This window comes from Paralichthys olivaceus, chromosome 7 (assembly GCF_024713975.1).
Source record: "Paralichthys olivaceus isolate ysfri-2021 chromosome 7, ASM2471397v2, whole genome shotgun sequence".
Lineage (NCBI taxonomy): Eukaryota > Metazoa > Chordata > Actinopteri > Pleuronectiformes > Paralichthyidae > Paralichthys > Paralichthys olivaceus.
This window is the reverse complement of record NC_091099.1, coordinates 20,698,154-20,721,092: the sequence shown is the minus strand read 5'-3', so window position 1 is coordinate 20,721,092 and position 22,939 is coordinate 20,698,154. Positions and strand designations below refer to the sequence as shown.

Sequence of the window (22,939 nt, the reverse complement as noted above, 5' to 3'; positions counted from 1 at the left end):
GGTGAATTGTGACAGACTTGTGCAATACAAACTTTGAAAGGGAAATCAATAAGTCGTGATCTGAGACTGAAAGACCACGCTCTTGAATAATGACTGGAGTAAAAATAAATAAATAATAAATCATACTTATTTTTTATGCAATATTAAGCACAAAATAAACATTTTCATCACCTCATCGGTCATTTTGTACTTTTACTCTCCATACTAAAGTATGTATATAGTGTGTGTAAAAAGAAATTTACTCGATATATAATTTCATATCATATATTTTTAAAACAAATACCAATATCGGTATCAACTTTAGAAACGGATTGGTTATGCTATAGTTAAGAGTAATAATGGCAAGAGCAGTGTGACTTATTGATAAAGGTATTAATATGTTAAAGGTATTAATATTAAAGCATCTCTACTACTACATCTCCTAAGTACAGTATACACGTTTTAGTTAATAACACACCAGCATATCAGTTACACTCTGGGATACTGTGATGCACCCTCTTTCTAACCTCCCAGCCCTCCATCAAGCACTAAGTGTCCCTGTGCAGAGAAGTGAAGCTGGTTTCCAGCTGTAATAGAATCACATCTCAGTGCCTCGGTCAAAGCTCCAGCTTTTGTCAGGGCTAATCAGAGGCCCTGAGCTCCAGCCCACACACCACACTGCTGTTTGTTTGACTTGAAAGGTGAGCCTGCCGGGTCAAAGGTGGGACTTATTTGTTACATGATGCAGGTTTGGTTTGTAAAAGAGGCTGCAGGTAGAGACATTTAAACTGTGAGATACTCGACCTCAAAGCTTTGACGTCGTCGTTGAATGCCGCTGTCCTCAGTTCACCTCTGAGAGCATTTAGGACATTTAAGAAGTCAATACAGGAAGTGCTTTTGTGGTGTGGAATCATCACCTCTAACTGTGTGGTTTGTGTGTGTCTGCAGGAACTACCATGTGTTCTACTACCTGTTGGCCGGAGCCAGTGAAGAGGAGAGGAAGTCCTTTCACCTGCTCAAACCTGAGGAATACCACTACCTCAACCAGGTCCGCGCACGCACACACACACACACACACACACACACACACACACACACACACACACACACACACACACACACACAAACGCAAACACAAATGCAAACACACACACCCACACCACCCATAATGTGTAAAATAGATATATTTCTATATAATAGAATATTTCTATGCAAATTCAACATCTAGATGTTTTTGCTCTATTGTGATACCAGAGCGTATTGTTAACTGTGTCCATTCATGTCTAGCAAATATTTTAATTTAATTTAAAAAAATCAAGAAACTTAAAGAGATTGCAAATAAAGTAAATGCACGTTTCCATTCAATATCACTGCAACATTAGACGTTGGTTCATCATTGGTCAGTCAGGTGCCATTACAGAGGGTACAACAAGGTGATTTAATTAAATGATGGGATTGTCATTGAACATTTGTGTCTTCATAGCTTGGGTGTTATGCTTTTTTGATGATTTATTCACTTTTACATTTACATTGAACATAAAAACAGGCAGAGAGAAACTTACCTGCAGTGAAAGGTGTTTCATCTTCTGTTATCAAGTTGTAGGGCAGGATAATATTGTGATCAGTACAAAAAAATTAAAAGATCACTATCTACTATTTGTTTTGAAGATACAACTGCCAAAGGAGAATAAGCACTGAGCATGCTTGTAATATTTGTCTATGGTAATACAATACTGGCCCTGACATGCTTGTTTAAGTATTTTTAGTAATTTTTTGCCCTCCTCAGTTCCGAGGAGAATATATCAGTTCAAAGTGATATCTGCAGTAGAGCAGACATGGCCTAACATTGAGGTCCAGATTTTTTGTGTGCTTCAAATAATTCAGAGCAGATTTGTATGAATAACATCCATTTTCTTTTTTTAAGAAAATTATGAATTATTGAAAAAAAGCCAGGACGCCTTGTAAAGCGATAGATGGAGACTATGATGATGATGATGAGGGACAGTTTCTCCGTCTCCCCTCCATCCTTCTCTATCTGCTGGATCTTATTTATTCATTAATAATAAGTGGAGCACTTCCCAACACACTGTGAAGTGTTGATTGCATCAGCCCTTCATCTGTGTGTGTCTCATCTGTGTGTGGCTCAGTGTGTTTACATGTTGTGTACATGACAAAGCCCCCACGTATCTCTTGCAGCCGGCAGCAGATGTGTTGCAGGATTCATATTCCCACTTGGCTACGGCAGCACACGAGGGAGGCCATAAAAAAGACAGGAAAAAGAAAATATTCTTTGTTCATCTGTTTTGGCTTCCCCAAAAAAGTAACAGTATATTTTCTCCGTCCTCCTTTAATCCCCACGACAAACCCCCGCCTCCTTCTCTGTCGACTGCCTGTTACTATGCAGCTCTGTTTCCATGGCAACAGCAAGACTCAGGAGTTAAGCTGGCACCAGCTTCCTCTCGTGCAGAGGGCGCCGATGGTCGCGTGTTATTGTCTGAGTGTGTGTGTGTGTGTTTGTGTAGTTGAGTTCCTGACAAATAAAGACACACACACACACACACTGGCGCGTGCTCCTTGCACAAATGGTGTCACAAAGGAGAAAAAAGATTATCCATATTTAGGTCTTATCCATCCAAGATGGATTTTGTTGTGTCTGTGTTAGTCTGTCACTGTGTCTGTGCTGGAAATTAGTACATTAACTCAGTGTTGTACTAAACCTTTTAATCCTTAAATTAACTATGATCAATGTTTTTACAATAACATTATATCTAAGCAGCTGTTAAAGGGGTCATGCATAGTGATGAGTTTACAGAGGGTTAGGGTTATCAAGTATCACCAGATTCTGAGCTCAGTTTGGCTTTATCGTGCACTACAGTGAGTTTTATGTCAACGATTTGCAGTTTAACCTTTTCTGTTTACCTAAATTCTCACCACTCTCTTAGTGTAGCAAGCAGTAATAAAAAAAAAAGAGAATACAAATAAAGTCAATGGCAAAGACACAAATACACGCAAATCTGTAGTCACTCACACCGGACGGCACTAATGATGTGACGCAAAATTCATGTAATCCGCTTCTCTCTAAAAATGAGCTTGAGCATTGTTGCTAAAATCCAATGGAACTCACTGGTGACAGGTCCTGAGCTAGCAGGTCTTCAAATGTTTCTTCACGTCTGGTGTTAATGCAGCATTAGAGTATTATGAAGTGAAAATGAACTTAACCAGGTACAACTATAGAATTCCACTTTAACAGCACTTACACATTTTAACCTACATGAGTAGTATTTGTAATGGAGTACTTTTTACTGTTGATATTTGAGTAAAAGATGTGAATATGTTCTGTGGGGATGGATGGATTCATTTATTGCAGCTCTGGAGATGTTTGTGTGTGTTTGTGTGTGTGAGGATTAGTGCTTATTTTCCTCACGTTTAGCAGCGTGTGTGATGTTTCTCAGTCACTTGAACGTGTGCGTGTTCTTGTGTGTTATCACTGCCTCCTTTAACCCGCTCTGCCTTGCTTCCAGATGACAAAGAAATCGCACAAACTCCACTGGGACAATTACTATGAGAGCGAGCTGGTCAGTATCACGTGGATGACAAGTTGTTTGTGTGCATCTGTGCTCATGGGTGTGTCGTGGTACTCTGGGTGTTTTGGTGCCAGTCTTGTTCTCTCTCTCTCCTCCACACACTCGTCTGCTTATACTGACATGGACTGAAGATGGAGGCGGCCTGGACTGACCAGCCGCTCGTGCTCCATTAAAAAAAAAAAAGCTGCCTGTCAAGTGTTTAAAGGGATACCTTTGACTTATTTAATAATTTAATTATATGAATAGATTTTTCTACTAGTGTGTATTGGCTTTTACAAAAGTCATTAACATACAGTATTTTAAAGTGAGGTTTTCAAAGAATTTGACCAACAGATAATTAACATCTAACTAACTGATACTTGATGCTTTCTAAAGTAAGATGAATTCTTAAATTCCACCTTTCTCTTTGAAACCATGGCACATGAAAACGGAATCCCTTTAAACTAATTTTTGGCTTTGGATGCTGTGCTGTTTGGAAATGGGTGATGCTGTGTGGGAGCAACCATCTTTAAAGGGGAGGTTCAGGATGTTACCACCAACACTACAATAACATTTAATATTTGACTCATAGAGTATGTACCACACAATGTAGACAACGCAGAGTAGATCATTTAGGTGATATTAATTTACTTTTATAGTTTTTGCAGTCACAGCTTTATTAACAGCAACCGGCAGCATGTTGTTAAATTCAAGGTCGGAGAGGAGAGGAAATGCAGAGACACTGTAAAAGATAAACTTATATGTAAAGATTCAACCCTGTCTGGATCATTACTGAGTGTCTTGAGCTGGTACCAGAATTATTATTTATGAAAAATAAGCAGGTCTTTTTTGAGAATACAATTGAAAATGCAAAGAAAAACAATACAGAAAGAGAAAATAATATCAATGGATGATATCCAAAAACAAAAGTATATATGTAACAGTTTTGTTGTTTGTTTTTATTGTTTACTGTATTAACTATAAATAAGGAACAAGATTACTTGAATTAAATTTAGCAAGGATGAAAATATGATTTCAGTGTTAATGTAGGAATCTGTGTGGTTAAGCTTCTTGTTATGATACGGCAGCTGAAGAAAGATTCCACCCTCATGAAAATATCTGAAAATCCACTAAATTCAGATTTTTATGTGGATCTGCACGAAATTTCACACACTCATCAATACCAACCCCTAATATTTTTATTTTACCCATTCACTAGAAATAAAATGTCCTTTCTCACAATGTAATAGAAGGACCTAAACCATATTCCTGCACCAAATTTCAGAAAATCTGTCCAGTAGCTTTTGCATCATCCTGCTGACTAACAGAAACTATGTGATAATAATATAGGCTCGTTTCATGGAGGCTGGTTATGACAAAAGTTAACTGTGATACCATAAGCATGTACTGAGTCAGGGCATTTTAACAGTAAACTTTATAATGAAAGTCAGTAACAGCAAATTTAGTTTTGAACACATTTCCTACTCACTGTTAATTCAATGAGAACATTTTATTAGTGACCAACAGGCTTCACATCCTGCAACCTCCCTCTAAGTGTTTGCTCCGTGTTGTGTGTGTGTTTGCTGTGTCACCGCTCTTTGAGCTTGCCGCTGTCTTGCCAGCCACCGCCTTAAGTAATGTTTGGTCAGTGGGATTTGTTTTGGGATTCAGCGTCTCCTAATAGAAGCTCATATTTCTTTGACTTTGCCGATGAGCAAACACTCGACATGAGTTGGTTTGTCTAAATCTAACTGGTCTTTCAGACTCAGCGTATTTCCCTCTTGACTTTGGCTCTTTACCTCCTACGTTTTGAATCCTCCTCTGATGCAGGAAAGGGTTTCTGAGGACACTCACTCTCTTTTAGCACTTTAGTACTTCACATGTATACAGTTAAATAAAAACTGGCCCATAGGATTTTTCTGGATCAAGTGATTTATTAAAAAACTTACTTACTAATTACAATTTTTAAACAATTATTGTGATTAAATGCATTTTTTGTTTTGATATTATTTTTAATAGAATATCGTCCAGAAAGTTGTGACCGATTTTAATGCTTCAGTCGAAATTGAAAAGACAAACGTTTTTGTAGCAACTGTTTTCAAATAATTCATTAACATATACATCAGTGTGTTAATCACTTGGCCTGAGAAGATTGATATCAATGTTTAAATTTGAAGCTGGTGTAGTGAGAACTTACTCAACTCATAAAATAGAGCCTCAACTAGAAACCACAAGTCTGCCACCGTCTGAAATGAAAGATTCGCCTGCTGGCCCTGAGAAGCTCCTTTATTGACACAGAGTATCTTGTTTGTGTGAGTCATATACAAACAGAAACATTACCAAGACTATATAACAAAGACAAGGTTAAGTGTGGGTTCACTTGACCTGCTTCAAAACTCCAGCAACACTCAAAGTATAAAGGAAAATTTATTTTAAAACATCATCCAAATCCAAAAATCTATAATGTAAAGTTGGTATTCCTACAGTTGCAGACGCGATACCTCAAACATCTAACACAATAAAAGCCTTACCTCCCTGGTAGAGGTAATTTCCCAAAATGCTGAACTATTCTTTTAACCTCAGTGACTAGGAGCGCTCTCCTTGTTTCTGTTTCCCCTGACTCTTCTCTCTCATATATTTTCCATTACACAACTCAACCCCCCACTGTTTGCTGACACACTGTCTTTCTCAAGGGTCAGTCAATGACCTCATCAGTCCAAGGATATGATGTCACCGTCTACACACACACACACACACACACACAGAAAGCTCAGCAGCCCTTGACAGCTGTCTGAGCATCTGACCAACCCCTTCGGCCTATTTAACATTTGACCTCTGCCTTTGGTAGATGTGCGTGGGGCACGCTGCGGTAAAGAGAGACACTCAGCACTTTGTACAGTGACTGAGTTTATACAGATTCCAGATGCAATGTCTGCAGCTCAAAATAGAAAATAAACAAATGTGAATTTTAAAAGAGATGAAGTATTTGAGTGAAGATCCCAAAGACCAAACATTTTCTGGATGTCTGCATTTGGTGTGTGCAGTCCGGGGTTTGGTTCTGCGCCTCGGTGGTTGTGGCTTTGTGTTTTGTGACTGTTTGGGTGTCGATGGTTTCTGGTTGTGTGGAATGTCTAGTGACGGGGTGGCATGCTGTGTTTGGCACAAAATCATGATTAGGTCATGGTAAGTAACAGGAAAGCTTCAACTGGATGCACATAACTTTAACTGGATCAATGAGGGACGTGCTAAAGGGCTCCATGTGGGCAGTCAGCTGGGCTCCTGACTCAGTTACATTTTCAAATTCTGATGTCAAATTATTTGTTTTTATTAGGGGAACAGATTGTTTCTTAATCATCCCTTTACTGTGCTCAAGGATCCCTTGTTCGTTTTTCCTCAATACCAATAGATTTTGACCAAACTATTGTCTTACAACTGGCCAAAATTGATCTCTTTATTTTCTCAACTTCCTTCGATGTATCACATTGTGCTGCGTTGGCACAGAGGCCGAACATACCTTGCAATTTGAAAAGTGGCTTTTCCCGGGTCTTAGAAGCCTCAAAACCCCTTTGTTGCAGTTGGAGAAGCTTACTGTAGAAATATACCTCCTGTTGGCTCGCCAGTTACCGACAAGCTCTCAGCCAAAGGAAAACAATGGGAACGGGAAAGAAGAGTTTTGACTGTTCAAGTGGCAGATAATGGCAGAGTGTGGATTATGGGTTCCTGTGTCTTCTCTCGCTGGCCGGCCCCTGCGGTATGTGCTAAATACAGCCTGAGACAGCCAGGCGAGCGGCCGGAGCAGAGACATGCTGATCTGACCTGAGGGCCTGAGAAGACACATTCACAAACACATCCTCACGCTCTAGCTGCTCATATTACACCTGTGCTTACTCACAGGGCTCACAGCAGGAGTTTCTCTAAAAGATTTGTTAAAGCTACACCCCCAGAACACATGAATGTGCACTAACTGACAACTGCTAGATGCCGACTTTTCTCACTCGCTATCGTGTCTGCATCAGCAGCGTATGTCTCCGGCTGACCACTGTGGTCATGTGCACAAGCTGACAGGTCGGTTAGTCCTGCAAAGGCAACAGACACTGGCTTTTTTTATTGATGGCTAACGAGACGTGAATATGAATTCAATAAAAAAGATCAGAGGTTTTTCACAAACAACTTACCAACCATAAAATTAAATATAGGATCTGTGCATTGAGATGTGGCCCGCCGATATTTTCCTTTTGAAGATTAGACTCAAGTGGCATTACTTGGACTTTGGTCGTTTCTGTTGCACACAAGCACTTCATCGCAGGATCATGAGTTTTTAAATGTATTGAAAAAGCACTTTTTTTTAAGAAATTGACATTAAATCTGATAAAGGGGCGTCATGAGTTGTTTTGGACCTGACTTATGACTTGATGGTCATAAACTAGACATGGGACTTACTAATTCAACACATTAAATCACCTATGACGTGTAAAGTGATGACTGTGTCCTACTTGTAATATATATTAAATGTTTTACAAATTGAATTATTTAATGATCAAATATTGTAATTTCCTCCGATGTGCAGCAGCGGGGGTGCAGCTTCAGGGCTCGGTGAACTGACTCCAGCTCACTTTTACAGTTTCAGAAAGAAAACTGGAACCAGCATTACCACAGGCCAAACAAACACTTTAGAACAATGTATGAATCCCTGCACAGTCAAACCCATACACACACAGTAAATACTCTTCATCCAACAGTTTCACAGTCTTCACCATCTGCAGTGGTCTTGTATGGATTCAAACCAAACCCGTTTTAGTCACGTTAACGTGGTACATTATATCTTCATGACTCTGTGATTCTGATGTCTCTCTCTTCCTCCCCCCCTCTGTGTTTTGTGTGTTTCCACCTGACACCAGCAGGACTGCTTCACCGTGGAAGGAGAGGATCTGAAACACGACTTTGAGCGGCTGCAGCTGGCTATGGAGATGGTCGGCTTCCTCCCCGCCACACGCAAACAGTAAGATGAGCGGCGAGATTTTTACAAATTTTAAAGGATTCCAGGGCCAGCCGGTTAGAGTCAGGCTGAGAAATGTCAAGATGTCTGCACACTCTACTCGTCATATGCTGTTCTTACAACACATCTTCATTTCATTTCTTCGTTTCTGCCTCTTTGAGACGCTTGAAGTATTTTGAAAATTCTAGTTTACTTAGATTTTTATCATGTTGTGTATCAAGGATGAACAGATGTTTTGACATCATTAAGTTAACAGGCATTAGTCAGGAAGTTTTTAAAAAAAACATTAACATCTGTTTTTTGTCTACAATGGGGATGGATACAATCAACCATTCACTCCCAGGTAAAAAAAAGCTAACCCCACTACTGACAATGGGAAAGGAGTCAATTACCTTATTTAGCAAGTGTACCTGCATTTAAAATGTATATGTATACCTGCTTATTTTGGTATAAACGAGGTGTTCTTCTGTTCTTGGGTTTTTCTGTTTATTTGTCCCATTCTAACCCCTAACCCTAACTATGAAGGAATTTCTTCAAATTTGGTACAAACATTCACATGGACTCAAAAATGAACTGATTAGATATCAAATTTCTGTAGACTGAGTCCACAACTGCAATATTTATCAGATCAATCATCTTCTGGGAAATACGCAGCTTTCAACCAAATTGTTCCAGTGTGTGTGTTTGGTGTAACAAAGAAACATCACTGTCTTTTCATGCTCAGTGAGGCAGTGGGTTAGTTGCACAAAGTAACGTGAATGTATAACCAATAATGTCTTTCTTCTCTGTCAGGATTTTCTCACTGCTGTCAGCGATCCTCCATCTGGGCAACATCCGCTACAAGAAGAAGACCTACAGGGACGATTCAATCGACATCTGCAACCCAGAGGTCCTGCCCACCGTCTCAGAGCTGCTAGAGGTGAGCAGAGTTATAACACCTTTTAACCAACAGTAACTAAACCGTATTTAAGATCAGGTATGGATCCGTACAATGTTCAAATCTACATCTTTCATATGTCCATGAAGTAGTCTTTTATTTAGTTGTCATCCAGGTTTCATTGGAAATCAAGTTGAAAGCATCACATTGACATGTTTGAGTCAGAAGCCTTTGTCTTGCTGACTTTATGCTGACATGCAAAACTCTAAATATTTTGAAGGATAATAAAAAATAAGAAATGGAACCAGCGTTTCAACACAGGGCTTACTTGTTTCTTATACTCACTTTGCTTTTTTGTCTCCCAAAGTTATTCCATTATACATGCCCACTGGAGAGACTTAGAACTCCACCGAAAAAAATCGCATCCATTTGAGCAAAGTTTATTTTTCAATGCTTTGTTCTCTTTGTAAACACTGTGAGAAATCTTGATTCCCATTGCCAAAATGTACTTCCCATGTGTCGATTTGACAAAAAGGCTTTTGGAGAAGCTGTGGTCTCTCAACACACAAACACAGCTTGTGGTGACAGCAGAAGGTGAGAGGTGCTTCACGTCCCGAAGAGCCGTCCAACCATCCCTTACTTCCACAAAGTACTGTTTGTGTAGAGGCTATTTCCAGAGCCCTTGTGTTGGCGTGCTATTGCGTAGGCAAGGTTTCCCACAAAGGAAAAACTTGATCTCCCAGCACGGCCGGCATTTTTATACATCATATTCAAATTACTACAGAAACAAATCAGATTCATACAATGTCTTTTATTCTGTGACTTGTGAACAACTTCTTTTTTTCTCCTTGATTTTGAGGTGAAATACTTTTGGAAACCAGTTTTTTTTTTGGGATGTGTGTGGTCAGTGCTCATTCAGTCATGTCCTTGCTCAGACATTACAATCTGAACTTGACTTTAAAAGCAGATTAGTTTGCTCAGTGTCCGCATTAAATCTCTTCATCAAATCCAAATTAAATCAAGCCAACCCCTGATTGGGATTTGCCTTGGTACTAAGGGACAGTGTTACTTCCCAGTCGTCGGCTACAAACTGCAACGATTAACCGGAAGTGCTTGTTGAGTCGCTGACAAAACAATGTCCGACGTGTGCCAGAGACTCCTGTCAACAGCACAGTGGGGATGTTATGACTGTGAAGCCTGCCTGTAACATCCAGCCTGGTGTCGCTCTACTGTGCAGAGGTCCAGAGTGGCAGTGACGTGCAGCCACATGCTGTCCACATGCTCCGGGGGTTAGTGTTTTAAGTTCAAGGTTGTTTGGATGTCTGTTATGTGAGGGCAGCTGCTATTCGTCCCGAGGGACGTATAACTCATCTTTTAAATGAAGAAGAAGAAAGGAAGGAAAACAATGCACCTTCATGTAATAACCACAAAGAAAGAATCCAAATTAAACAGCAGGTGTTGTTACCTCTTTACTGCTGAATCCATTTTTGTAGGATGATAGAGGGATGAGTTGGCAAAGTTAGTTAGTTTCATGAGATCTATTGAAAAGAAAGTAATTGTTTTGGTAGATAAAGTTTACAATCAATTTACTATTATAATGTCTGTAAATTACTATTTTTGATGCTAGGATTACACACATGCATAGACCAGACAAGCGCCATCAAAGTTTCTTCACCTTTATGTTTTATTCATGATGTATGTTTTTAATTTAAGACCTTTTTAATAAGCAAGACTACTAAATGGCTATACTATGTTGTTGAGGTTTGCTTAATGCAGTTTTTAGTGCACCGCTAAACAAGTACTGATCGGCACAAGTGTAGATTGATGCATGAATAGGAATGAAAAGTGGCCTGGACCTCCTGTTTCCTGTGGACGTGAACCTGGAGGAGGAAGTAGAGCTCACAGTGGCTGATGTACGGCTGACACACTGGGTCCTCTGAGCTGTTGAGCTGAGTGACTTGACCCGAACCAGAAACATTCCTGTGCAAACCGGACACCAGTCCATAGAGAGTAGCTCTCTGTGAACACAAATCCCACTAAAGTCAGAATTTGTTGATGGTATTTTAACTCAAAAAACACTCAAATAATTTCAGTCCAAGGTCAGTCCAGTGCAAACGTTTAGTTCATTCATCACAAACTGACATGTGCCAAAAAGTTTTGTCATAGGTCCTGTCAGGTTTGTTTTAGTTTTCCTCAGCACCAACCAGGAAAGAATTAGGAAATGCTGGCAAAATATGTCGTGTAAGGTAATTAAATGCAGAAATGTAATAGATATAGGGCTGTATTCAAATTGCCCAGTGTTTGTCACCCTGACACTTTTTACTGTAAAACCAATACAAAAACATGTTCCAAAGTTTAAGTTAAAATGAGACTTCAGCATTCTGAGTTAATCAAATCAAGGAGATATCCATTTCAAAATTCCCCCTTTTTCCCCCCCGTTCAGGGAAAAGACATTAGGCTGCAGTGTAGAAATATATTTGTTATGTCAACTTTATATAACTTTATATAACCTTTGGAAGCTGAACAACTGTCACTGATGAGAAATCTCCAAATGGTCGACCATAAAAGGATGAATGATTCCAGCAAGCAATAACTGTGTCACTGTTACCGTTGAACTGCAGGACTCAGTCCACAGAACTCGCTGCTGCACAAAGCAGGGTGGCTGCGGGACCTTAAACAGTTTTAAAATGTATTGAATTAAAAGTATTCAGTTATCTTAAATTCAAAGTGGATGAGTCTCATCGTTTTTAGACACATCACCAGCAAATGTAACAGTGAAAATGTCTTCACTCTGCCAGACTGAAGAAGAAGTATCATCATTTCCAGGATATGCACTGCGTCATTAGTCTGTCTCTGGTTAAGTTTATTCCATTTTAGCCAGTCTGCTAGCTAGTTTATGAAAATGGGGAAATACAAGTTTACAAGAAGTAGCGTGAGGGGACTAGTACTCCTGGAAGTGCTTATGAAGCAAACTGCGCTGTGTCAAAGGTTTTTTGAAAATGGTCTTAAATTTGATTTCAAGTGGTATTAAAAAGGTCTTTAAACGTCTTGAATTTAATTGGTTATAAAGACACCCTAACAACGAGCTCTTTGGTGAAAGTTGATGAGTCCCAGCTGCTGCTGCTGCAGAGCGCTGGTCGCCTGTTATTCAAATTTTATTGATATTAAAAGTATCACATGTCAAAATCACACCTAATTCAGCAGTGCTTCCCTGAAAGTTACAGTGTGTAGAATTTTGTGATATTTAGTGTTGAACACCCCTCACCTCACCCTTTCCTTCCAAACATGAAAAAGAAACTGTGGTACCCTCTAATTGTCATAAAAACTCAAAGGGTGTTTAGTTTGTCCAGTCTGGACTAATGTCAAAAACATGGCGGCCTCCATAGAGAGGACCCCCTCCATGTAAATATAAAGTATTTAAATAAAAAGGGTATTTTCTGGGGTAAAGAAAACTACAATTCATACAATTTAGATGAAACGAACTAGTGAAAACATCATGAGGATTATTCTAAATAAAATTTCTGCCAATTGATCCCTTTCACCTAAATTTTACAAACCGGACCTTGATCAATACACAAGTCAAGTTTGAGGCAATGAGATGAACGGCTGTTGAGATTTCTGGAATTATTAAACAGATTTATTTTCAACTTGATTTATTGTAAGATTTGACTAAGATTATACTTGCTAATATAGATTAAGACTTCCAGACGAAAAACAAAATAAGTTCATTTATGGGCAGAATCACTGACCCCAAACCAGAGCTTATAAACATTTGTGTATTATGGTATTAGCGCTGTGATCATAGACGGAGTGGAAAGCCTGTTACCAAGCAACTAATACATAAAAATGTAGCGACTAAAGACCAATCACTAGGCTGCAGAATAGGCTTTGCTCTTAGTGGAAGGATTACCAGGCAGTGTGAAATGAAGTCTGATTATGCCACCCCCCCACCATCCCACAAGAGCACACACACACACACACACACACACACACACACACACACACACACAGAGCGTCTTCTTTCTGTGTTTATGTCAAACCATTGTCAAAGTAGGCAACTGACACAAAGAGATTCATAATGGTATTACCATTAACATCCTTACCTTTATGAAGACCTCACGCGGTCGCACAAACAGACTCACATGCACACCCACACACCCACACACCCACAATACACGTGGTCTCAGCAGCAGCTGTTCGGCCCACTCCCATAATCCCTGTTGCTGGAGGAGACGTGTGCAGTGACATCTGCTTCTCGCAGTGTTGCCCTCTCATCAATGGTTCTACCAGACTGTTGTTCCATGGTATGCCATCAAACTGTCAAAATAAAGGTACTAGATATAATTTATAAATGCAGCGAAATGGTTCTCACATCCTTCTAACAGCGTGGTGAGCTGCAGGTCTCTCGATAACACTGGTGTGTCTCTGTGTCCAGTGACCCTGATCCCACTCGTCCCTGACCTTGTCTCTGATTTGTTTTTTTCTTCAGGTGAAGGAGGAGATGCTGCTCGAAGCGCTGACGACCAGGAAAACTGTCACTGTCGGAGAGAGGCTCATCGTGCCCTACAAACTTGCTGAGGTGACCATTTTGTAAACACACCATCCACACAGAGCAACAAGCCATGACTCCCATACACAGACTTGATCTGACTGTCTTCTTCAACCAATGACCTACTGCAGGTAATTCCTCTGTGTCAGGATGGGAATTACCACACAAAACCTAGATGATGCTATAAGGCGGACATAACAGTGAGTGGAATTGCGCAACTTATTTTAGAGTCGTACTGATTTTCAGCTTCATTGTGCATCGTTCGTTGTACAATGTACAGGGGCATGTGAAGAATTTCAGATATGTCCGAAATTTTGGTAGGTTGTCCTCAAGCTCTCACACAGTTGTAGCATAATCATGAGACGCGAAATGACAGAACACAACAGAACTAACTGTTGTTTAAGGCTGGGAGCGATTAATCGACTGCACAGGAAGAAGATATGAGGTAGATGAAGGTAATTTTACAGTACAGTAATCAGAGTGTAGTCAGTTATCAATGTTCAGTATAGTAGGCTTGAATGTGTCTTTCTTTCTTTCTGCAAAATAGCCACTTGCGCGTCCATATGACTCAGATCATATGAGACAGGTCTCCCTCGTTAGCATTGATGGCAAACATACTTCAACTTCTTTGACAAAAACACAGGAGGAGCTGGTCCAGAGGAGCTGACGTCACGTTCAGTGTGAGCACATCAATCACGTTTGGCTTCACATCACAGATGATTTACTCACTGTGAGATGGAATTTAACAACATTACTAAAGTAGCACAGTGTACACATAAGGTCATCAGATAACTGCTTCCTTGCTACCAATGGTGTGGTGTGTTGTGGAGGTGGGGCTGGAGTAAATTCCAAGTCGTCTTTGGAAAGAATTGTGGAGCTGAACGTTTTGTTATGAAGTGCGTCATCTCCGGGGGAGATTCTGTGAGTGTTTGTGTGCCTGTACAAGCTTTGGAGCCTGTCTGGGGAGTTTGTTGTGGCACTCCCCCGGCCTCCACCTCTTCTGTCTGAGGCTCTTTTGATAGAGGTCTCTTCCTCTGCAGCTTCCTGTTTCCTGTCGAGTCGGGCAGCAGCAAACACGACTTAACCCTGTCCACTCAGCCCTGTGGACTTACAGTCTGCTGAAATGTACCTCCGGGATGCCTCTGCTGAGGCTCCTCTGATGTGTATCATAATATCTGTCCTTGATATTCAGTGGGTTCTGTTTATCCCTCCGTCTCTCTGCTAGTTGCTGCAGGGTCTTTTGTCTGAGGAAGGAAGTGCTACACTTAGATAGTCTGTTACTCTACTCTGCTCCACCCTCCCCATCTGATCTATGGGTTAGTTTAGCCCAACAATGGTAGCTCCCGCTCCCCCACACCCCCATCCCTGCAGTCATGTGGTCTTGTCTCAGGAATTTGCAACCTCCACTGGAATATACAGGACATAGGCCAGAAACCAGATCCTACATCTGACTGTTTGTCTCTGTCTCTCTTTCTGTCTGTCTCTATCTGTCTGTCTGTCTGTCTGTCTATCTCTCTCTCAAACACATACATCAACTTTTTTTTGTGCATGACTCTATAACATAGGCTGATTAGAAACTTAATCCTGAGGGGGGGGGGGGTTTGCAGCTTTGACAAATCCTGTCCTGCAGCTCCTGGTGTCATGTTATGAAAGTTCTCTTCTGTCCTTCTAGAGTTGGCCTTATCTTGAAAGGACTGAGACGTTAATGGAGATTCAGTAAAGATTTGCAATTTTAAAGTAACTCTTGACCACACTTTGCTTGATATAGCTATGAGGACAGGTTTTAAATTGCTTTCTGTTCTATTTCGATTCTTTGTCTTAGTTTGACTATGTGAACCTGTTGAAACCCATTGAAACCCAGCACATTTATTGGTTTAGAAAACATAAACATAGATAAAACAAAAACTATTTTATTTTTTCAAAAGATGATTCCATTGGGGCACCTTAAAGGCGTGATGGGGCTTTGACATTAGAATAAGCCGACAAGTACAAAAGCACAATTGTTGCCTTTCTCAGCCACTGCCCCAAACCTTAACCACCTTAACTACAACTGTAACTTAAACCTAATTCAAACCTTTACTATCAACGAGCCGTATAAAGAACTGAAGACGGACTAAAATGTCTTCACTTTTGAAAAATGTCCTCACTGAAATTGGTCCGTACAAAAACAGAAGTACAACAGGACACACACACACACACACACACACTCACCACAAGAAAAGCAATAGTTTAGCCCTGGCCTGATCTGACCGAGGGCCATGAGAGCGAGTTGAGGCCTCCTGTGGAATCTATAACACGCCTGTTTTCATACAAACGTGGAGAAAAAAAATAGAACCTGGTGAATGTTTTTGATTTTCTCCAAAATTATTTCCTCCTACTTGGATGAGGAAGGCTGAAAAAAATAACCTCAACCTCCAACCACAGTGGATATGGAGAGAGCTGGATGAAGAGTCTGAGTCAAAGTAATTCTTGTTAATGAAGGGAAACTGTAGTGTGCTAATGTCTCTATCCTGCCTCTTAATATATATTTTTATTTTTAAGTTTAAAGTACCAGTAAAATATTTATTTTAGTTTTTGTAACAATTAAAGGTTCAGTGTGTAAGATTTAGTGACATCTAGTGGTGAAGTTACACTTGCAGCTGAATACCCCTCACACCACCAAACATGAACCTGTGGTAGACTTCATTTAAAAAGTCAAAAGGTGTTTAGTTTGTCCAGTTGAGGCCTCTGTAGAGAGGACCCCCTCCCTATATAAATATTAAGTATTTAAATATAAAGTATTTAAATATAAAGGGCTCATTCTAGGGTAAAGAAAACAACAATTTGTACAATTTAGATGAAACACACTAGTCTACGTCAGTGATCCATTAAACATCAGAGAAGAAAGCTGTGGACCAGTAGTTCAGGCTCCAACTCGAGCTGCGCTGCTCCAATCATGTGACAAACATCATGTGCCATATCTCACTCTCTAAAATCATCTATAATATACACCCACCTTATTAGGCGGTCTATTTGAGCAGAGAACATTTCCCACCACTCTCTTTGCTTGCCCCGCTGCTGTGTCAGTATTGCTGCCAGTTGCTTCAGCCCAAAGTCAATGAAAACAAGTCAAAGAAAACCTCAGTAGAGTTCAGCGTCACTTCGAGTCTTTAGACCAAGTTTACCTGCAACACAAGGAAAGCCTCAATACTTACTTGGCTGTCATTTCTAAACACGCCATGCAGGCCAATGCGCCTACAGAGAATGGCCGACACATAGTCAGGCTCTGAATTTGTGCAGTTTTGGGGGGTTACAAGCATTTGCTCATCGCTCCTATAACTGTGTAATCCTATCGGGGGGAGTGATTAAGTCAGAGCCTAGATGCCAAACACTAACCTACTGTTGTCATAAACATTTGAACGTCAGTTTTCTGACTGAAGTGGCTTAAATTGTGTTTGCGTGTGAACGAGAGGCCCAAACACAGAGGAAAAAGTTTGTTTCGCATCTATCTGCGTTAGTGTGGACAGGACGTTAATGCTGTCCTTCTGCTTCTCACAAGCTCAGCGAGTCAATACATCACACTTCAAACAGGTTCACAGACATTATTTCCATTGAGTTGCGCACTTGCATCTGTTTTGAGGATTGTGTTTTGGCACTGTTCAACTCAGAATAGGCAGAAAAACATAAAGGCTCATGTTCTCAATATCCACACAAACATAAATGTTTGTGACGGGTTTTCTCTCTTTTCTCCACTCCCTCAGCAAAGCAGGCCTCACATCACACATTCAGCACAGAAATTAATAAAAAGAGAATTATGCTAACATTTTAAACAGCAGCTTTGCAACAGAAGGTATATTTAAGGATGTCCTTGTTCTAGTGCTTAAAGAATAAAGTCTGATTCTGGGATTGATAAAGAAACAACAACTTCTTTATTTCCCACTAAATTTGAAAAAAGTGATAAGGATGATAACAATACATCAACTTCAAGGCAATAGTTATTATCTCCCTACTAATTCCACAAACACCTCTCTGAATGTGGAACCCATTTCTCATGAATTTATTAGCTTCACACATGGCAGACATATTCTTAGTGGCCTAGTGATGAGCATTGACCTGCGATACCTCCAATATTAATAGAAATTGAATAAACAGACGACCAGCGCTCTGTAGCAGTCAGTGGGGTCGTTGCAGTTCCATCCTTCAGCCGGCCAAGGTGCAAATAATCTCTTTGTGGTTGAGCTCTGGTTTGGACTCAGTGTATTTCAGGTCTGGGCTGGGAGCGTGTGCATGTGTGAAGTGAGTGAATGTGCACATGTTTGTGAACCTCTGTCTTTTAAGATCAGGTGTCCTGTCTGACTTTGGCGTTTTAGATGTGGCTCCAGATAAGCTGACACCATCATTTCCTCCTTCCTGTGTGAGAGACAGACATGGGTCAGGGGAAGTGATGGGGGGGGGGGCAGTCAGACGCTCATGTGCTTTGCATTCATATAAAAGCTGCTGCTTCATATTAGCAACTGTTTCAAAGCGGCTGAAGCGTCACAAGGAGGGAGCAGAGGTACTTACCCAGTGCAGGGGGATTGTAAAATGTATCACTTAACATATATGAATACACACACACACACACACACACACACACGTATTTTAATTAAAAACATATGCAGATTGGCATATTGTGGTGAAACCCACAAAACATCCTGCAGTGTGTAAACCAGCCGGCCACGTGCTATGTGAGCTCAAGCTGATGTTTCACACCTCCTGTGGTTTCCAGCAGAAAGAAAGAGATAAAGAGATGGAAACAGAAAAACAACTTCCCCTCAGCAGAACCTTATAATCACAAACACCAGGGAAGAGCCACCTTAACAACCCAGACCGTTACACTTTACAAAAGTCTCTGATGAAGTCCTGCTAATCATTTTGTCAGATTCTTGGGTGGCCCTCCAGAAAAACATTTTTGACCCATTTGCTCCCAGCCACACTCCCTCCCAGTTCCTAACTGGTCCCATTGTGGCGAATAATTGAATTACATGGCAAACACAGCAACAATAAGTGCTCAGTGAGCACGTCAAGTGTTTGTATAAGATTTGCCAAGCCCCCCCTCATCAGATTCCTGCAGAACCATTTAAATCATGGTTCTTTTTTAAACCTTGTCTTCTTCGTCACATTTTTACATAACTTTGTGGGAAGACACACGTCACAGGCCTGCTCTCTAAAAATATAACACACAATCAATAATGCAGGAGCAAAGAGGCAGCTTATAAAATGCTTCATCACGGCTCTTGGCTGCATGTGGCCTCAGCAGGTGGTGTTTCGCACTGTCCTTCATAGAGAGTGCATCCACAGTGGGGCTTGATCAGGTTCACTGTGTCCCACAGAGTTTTTTATTTAATTTTTATCATTATATAACTGATTTAGGACATTTTGTTTTGTTTTTCAGTCATTATGTTCTTGTAGACTGAGTCTGCGCCAGCTTTTTTTTTCTTGCTCCAGGAATAACCAGACTGCCTTTTATCTGGTTGCTTTCCTCATGGTGATAAAACAGTGTATGTTGACTTCATTCTTTCTTTAACCAGGAAAACCACAAACACAGAACATGATTTTACTACAATAACAGAGTAGAACTGTATTGGCCCTCTGTGTTTCATATCTCCACTGATAAATATCATAGCTACACTGAATTTAATAATTACCAGGTCCTGACTTTTGATCTTGAATCACATTGAGTCTATCCTAATCATATGTAATAACCTATATAAATAAACTTCACTTGATTATATATATTTTATAAATAATACTGAGCTGTCTATGTAGAAAGATGACACCTCTGGAATCTTGCCTACTTGCTTTCAATGGTCACAACAGTGTCAGTCACCAAACAAATCATAGAACTGGACTGTTCTGGTCAAATGTCTCTGGTATTACATGTCTTGATGTGTTTCACAGTGGAGAAAAGTTAAAAAGTTGATTTTCTATTATTGTATTAAATGGTTGAATTTGTGGAGAAGTGCGTTACACTTCTATACCAGCTGGTCTATAGTGAGAGTTTATCTTTTAGTGTAGTCTACAGCATCCTGTTGAGCTGTTTGTAAGGATCCTAATGCTCGATTTAAAAATGTTCGTGACCACCAGCAGAACTTAACTCGTTGTTGTTGTATATGACTAACCTGTGATTTACCATTCATGTGTTTGTTAAGGCAGATTAGTAAAGGTTGCTTGTTGTGGTTTCATTGTGTTAGTAGTGGGTGCGATTTGTGTTGTTTCAATTTTCAGAGGTTGACAAAGGTTGACATCCTCTGCTGAATTGCATCTCCTCTGATTGGATTAAACTGAACAAATGAGGGTCTCTGTTGTAAAGCACAACTATTTGGGTTTCTTGCCATGAAAATCTTTGACCTATAGTTAAAGCTGGTTCTTTTGTCTTGTTCAGCGCCTCTAATTCAATCATAACACCTCCAGCTGCCAAAGAACGTGCTCTTGTGTCCAAGTCTCTGTTTAACCCCTCAACTCTTATAATAGCTCAGCAAAGCTTTCATCGTGTGACCGCAGTCGCTCTTTGGCTTGTTGAGACATAACTGCTTGTCTTGGCAGTGATGTTTTTTTTATGGATCCATGAAAAATGTGTCCAAGTCGTGATCTGCACGTCTGGAGGCAGACAGGGCTCCGGCTCCTGACTGGAAACACCAACAGTATTACAGCATGGCACACAGTAAGACCACCAAACATAAAAACAGTTGTGAGCAGAGTGGGAGCTTTAACACAGGCTCTAAATACAGTGGATGTTGTTATATCCCTGGTATTTCCCATATCCCATCGCTAAATTACAGTAGCACAGTCATTTAGCTGCTAGGCAGATTACTTGAGCTAATACTTCACCTTCACCAAGGAGATTTAGCTTTTCCATCTGGTTTTGCATTGCCATTTTCAGGCATAAACTCCGGAGAAGGCCCACACAATTGGGTCTGGATTTTCTCTGCCTTTCACACATAAACAAGCAGCAGGAGATTCTCCGTCAGACACAACACAGACATCTGGATTCGACACTGGCTTCAGCCCTTGTCACCAAAAGCTCTCTTGCATCATCTCTGTGTCTTCTACATATATGGCACCTCCTTTCATCCTGAGATTTTTGGATTCTTTTATTTTTTTTTAATGTTTTGCATCTTTCCAGTGTTAGAAACGTCATCAATATGGCCCCTCTCTCCGGGTGAATCCTCCGGATAATCTCCTTCTGTGCTCTCACATTATTAATTATTGTTAATACACACAAAAAGAATTTGATATAATGATCTATAGCACATTGTGATCAGTTTGACCCACCTCACAGATACAGTGCTGCATTCACGATCTACTGCTGAAGGAACCCTTCAGTCAGTATCAGGAGACATGACATGGTATTAAACTAGAGTAGCACTAGAAAGTGCTACTCCACATCCCTCGACCAAGTTTCCTTGCAATCCATCTAGTAATGTTTGTTTAATCGTGCTCATGAACAAACACGACTGCGTGAACAGCTAATTATTGACCCCCTCTCTGCCGAGTCCTTGATTGATTCTTGACCACAACATTTCTGACCCATCCATCTCTATCTTTTCCTTGTGCTTTCTAAATCTTCTTCCTCTCAGTCAATATCGTCAGCTGCTGCCTGTTCAGTGGTTCATTACACCTCTTCTCTCTGCCCACCTCACACATTTACCTGACACTGATCCAGCCCCAGAGAAGCAGGAGGGGACATTAATGTTATGTTTGTCTTTTTGCCCTGTCCTAATCTATTGAATATGTCAGGTGGATGTGATGTGGTGAAGTTGGCAGGTTACTATCATCAATACCTAACGTTTGTTGTTCAAGCAATAAGAGGAGCCATGCTGCTGGATCACATAGGAAACCCCTATGCTAATGATCAGAAATAAACTGACATACTCTGTGTGTGTGTGTGTGTGTGTGTGTGTGTGTGTGTGTGTGTGTGTGTGTGTGTGTGTGTGTGTGTGTGTGTGTGTGTGTGTGTGTGTGTGTGTGTGTGTGTGTGCGTGCGTGCAGGCGGGCACTGTGAGGGACTCCATGGCCAAGTCACTGTACAGTGCACTGTTTGACTGGATTGTGTTCAGGACCAACCACGCCCTGCTCAACAACAAGGACCTGGAGGACAGTTCAAAGGTGAGAGTGAAAGCACACTGACTCTCATGTTTTCACACACACAGCGTTGAATCATGAAACATTGTTCGTCACTTTTTGAAAACTTCATATGTTTTAGTCTGATTTTCTCATGTATAATGAACATGCTCTGCCTCCTTTAAATTATTCAATTAAAAAACGGACATATGCAATAATACTGGGGTCGCTAATAAAGGGTACTTAATTTATCTGTCACATTTGGACAGACTGCGTTGTCAGTAGGGTTGGCTCTACATCCCACCAGGCTTTTTTTTTTTGTCTTTGTTAATTGTACTGTGCCAGTCTCAGGTTCTGTTTATTTAACTAATTTATAACTGTCTTTGGACAGCAGATGTAAATTAAGTGTGTTAAACATCATTATGGTCATGGTAACATACAGTGTTGTTATGTCTTGTGCTGTGTTTGTTAAGATGAACTTTCAGTTGGGCAGAACACAATTTTCTCGAATGGCAGACTGTTCAATTCTCAGTTTAACCACATCAGGTGCTTTTCCATTCAGCTGTTTTTGTGCATATTTGTGCATAATAAAAAAAAACCTGAGGGGAAACTCTAAAAAATTATATGTTATGGAAAAAGGTTTTACGCTTAGAAAGGGTCAAAAGTAAAGCTATAATCATAAAAGGAAAATTGAACCAAGTGCAATGATTGATTTATCATAAACATCAGTGACTTTAACTCTCAGCAGATGAACAGTCACCTTCAGTTTCTAGTCTTCTCTCACCAACATTACGTTCAAACATTTGAACATTTTCTGTGCATGAGATGATGAGAGCAACACTCAACATCAGGGGGCCTTCATTTTAAATCCTAGTTTAAAATGATTTCCAAAA

At 40.4% G+C, this 22,939-nt stretch overlaps 1 protein-coding gene across 25 annotated transcripts in view; it reads left to right on the top strand.

Annotated features, from left to right (window-relative positions):
* LOC109624416 (unconventional myosin-IXAa-like) overlaps window positions 1-22,939 on the top strand; it is a 137,870-nt gene that overhangs the window by 72,957 nt on the left and 41,974 nt on the right. For 19 of the 25 annotated variants that reach the window (XM_069528343.1, XM_069528345.1, XM_069528346.1 and 16 more), the window contains exons 5-10: window positions 928-1,027; window positions 3,501-3,554; window positions 8,441-8,541; window positions 9,331-9,457; window positions 13,905-13,994; window positions 21,975-22,091. In XM_069528343.1, coding sequence (XP_069384444.1) covers window positions 928-1,027; window positions 3,501-3,554; window positions 8,441-8,541; window positions 9,331-9,457; window positions 13,905-13,994; window positions 21,975-22,091 — 589 coding nt within the window. The remainder of the gene's footprint in view (window positions 1-927; window positions 1,028-3,500; window positions 3,555-8,440; window positions 8,542-9,330; window positions 9,458-13,904; window positions 13,995-21,974; window positions 22,092-22,939) is intronic. The other 6 variants (XM_069528354.1, XM_069528353.1, XM_069528352.1 and 3 more) reach the window with 3 other exon arrangements.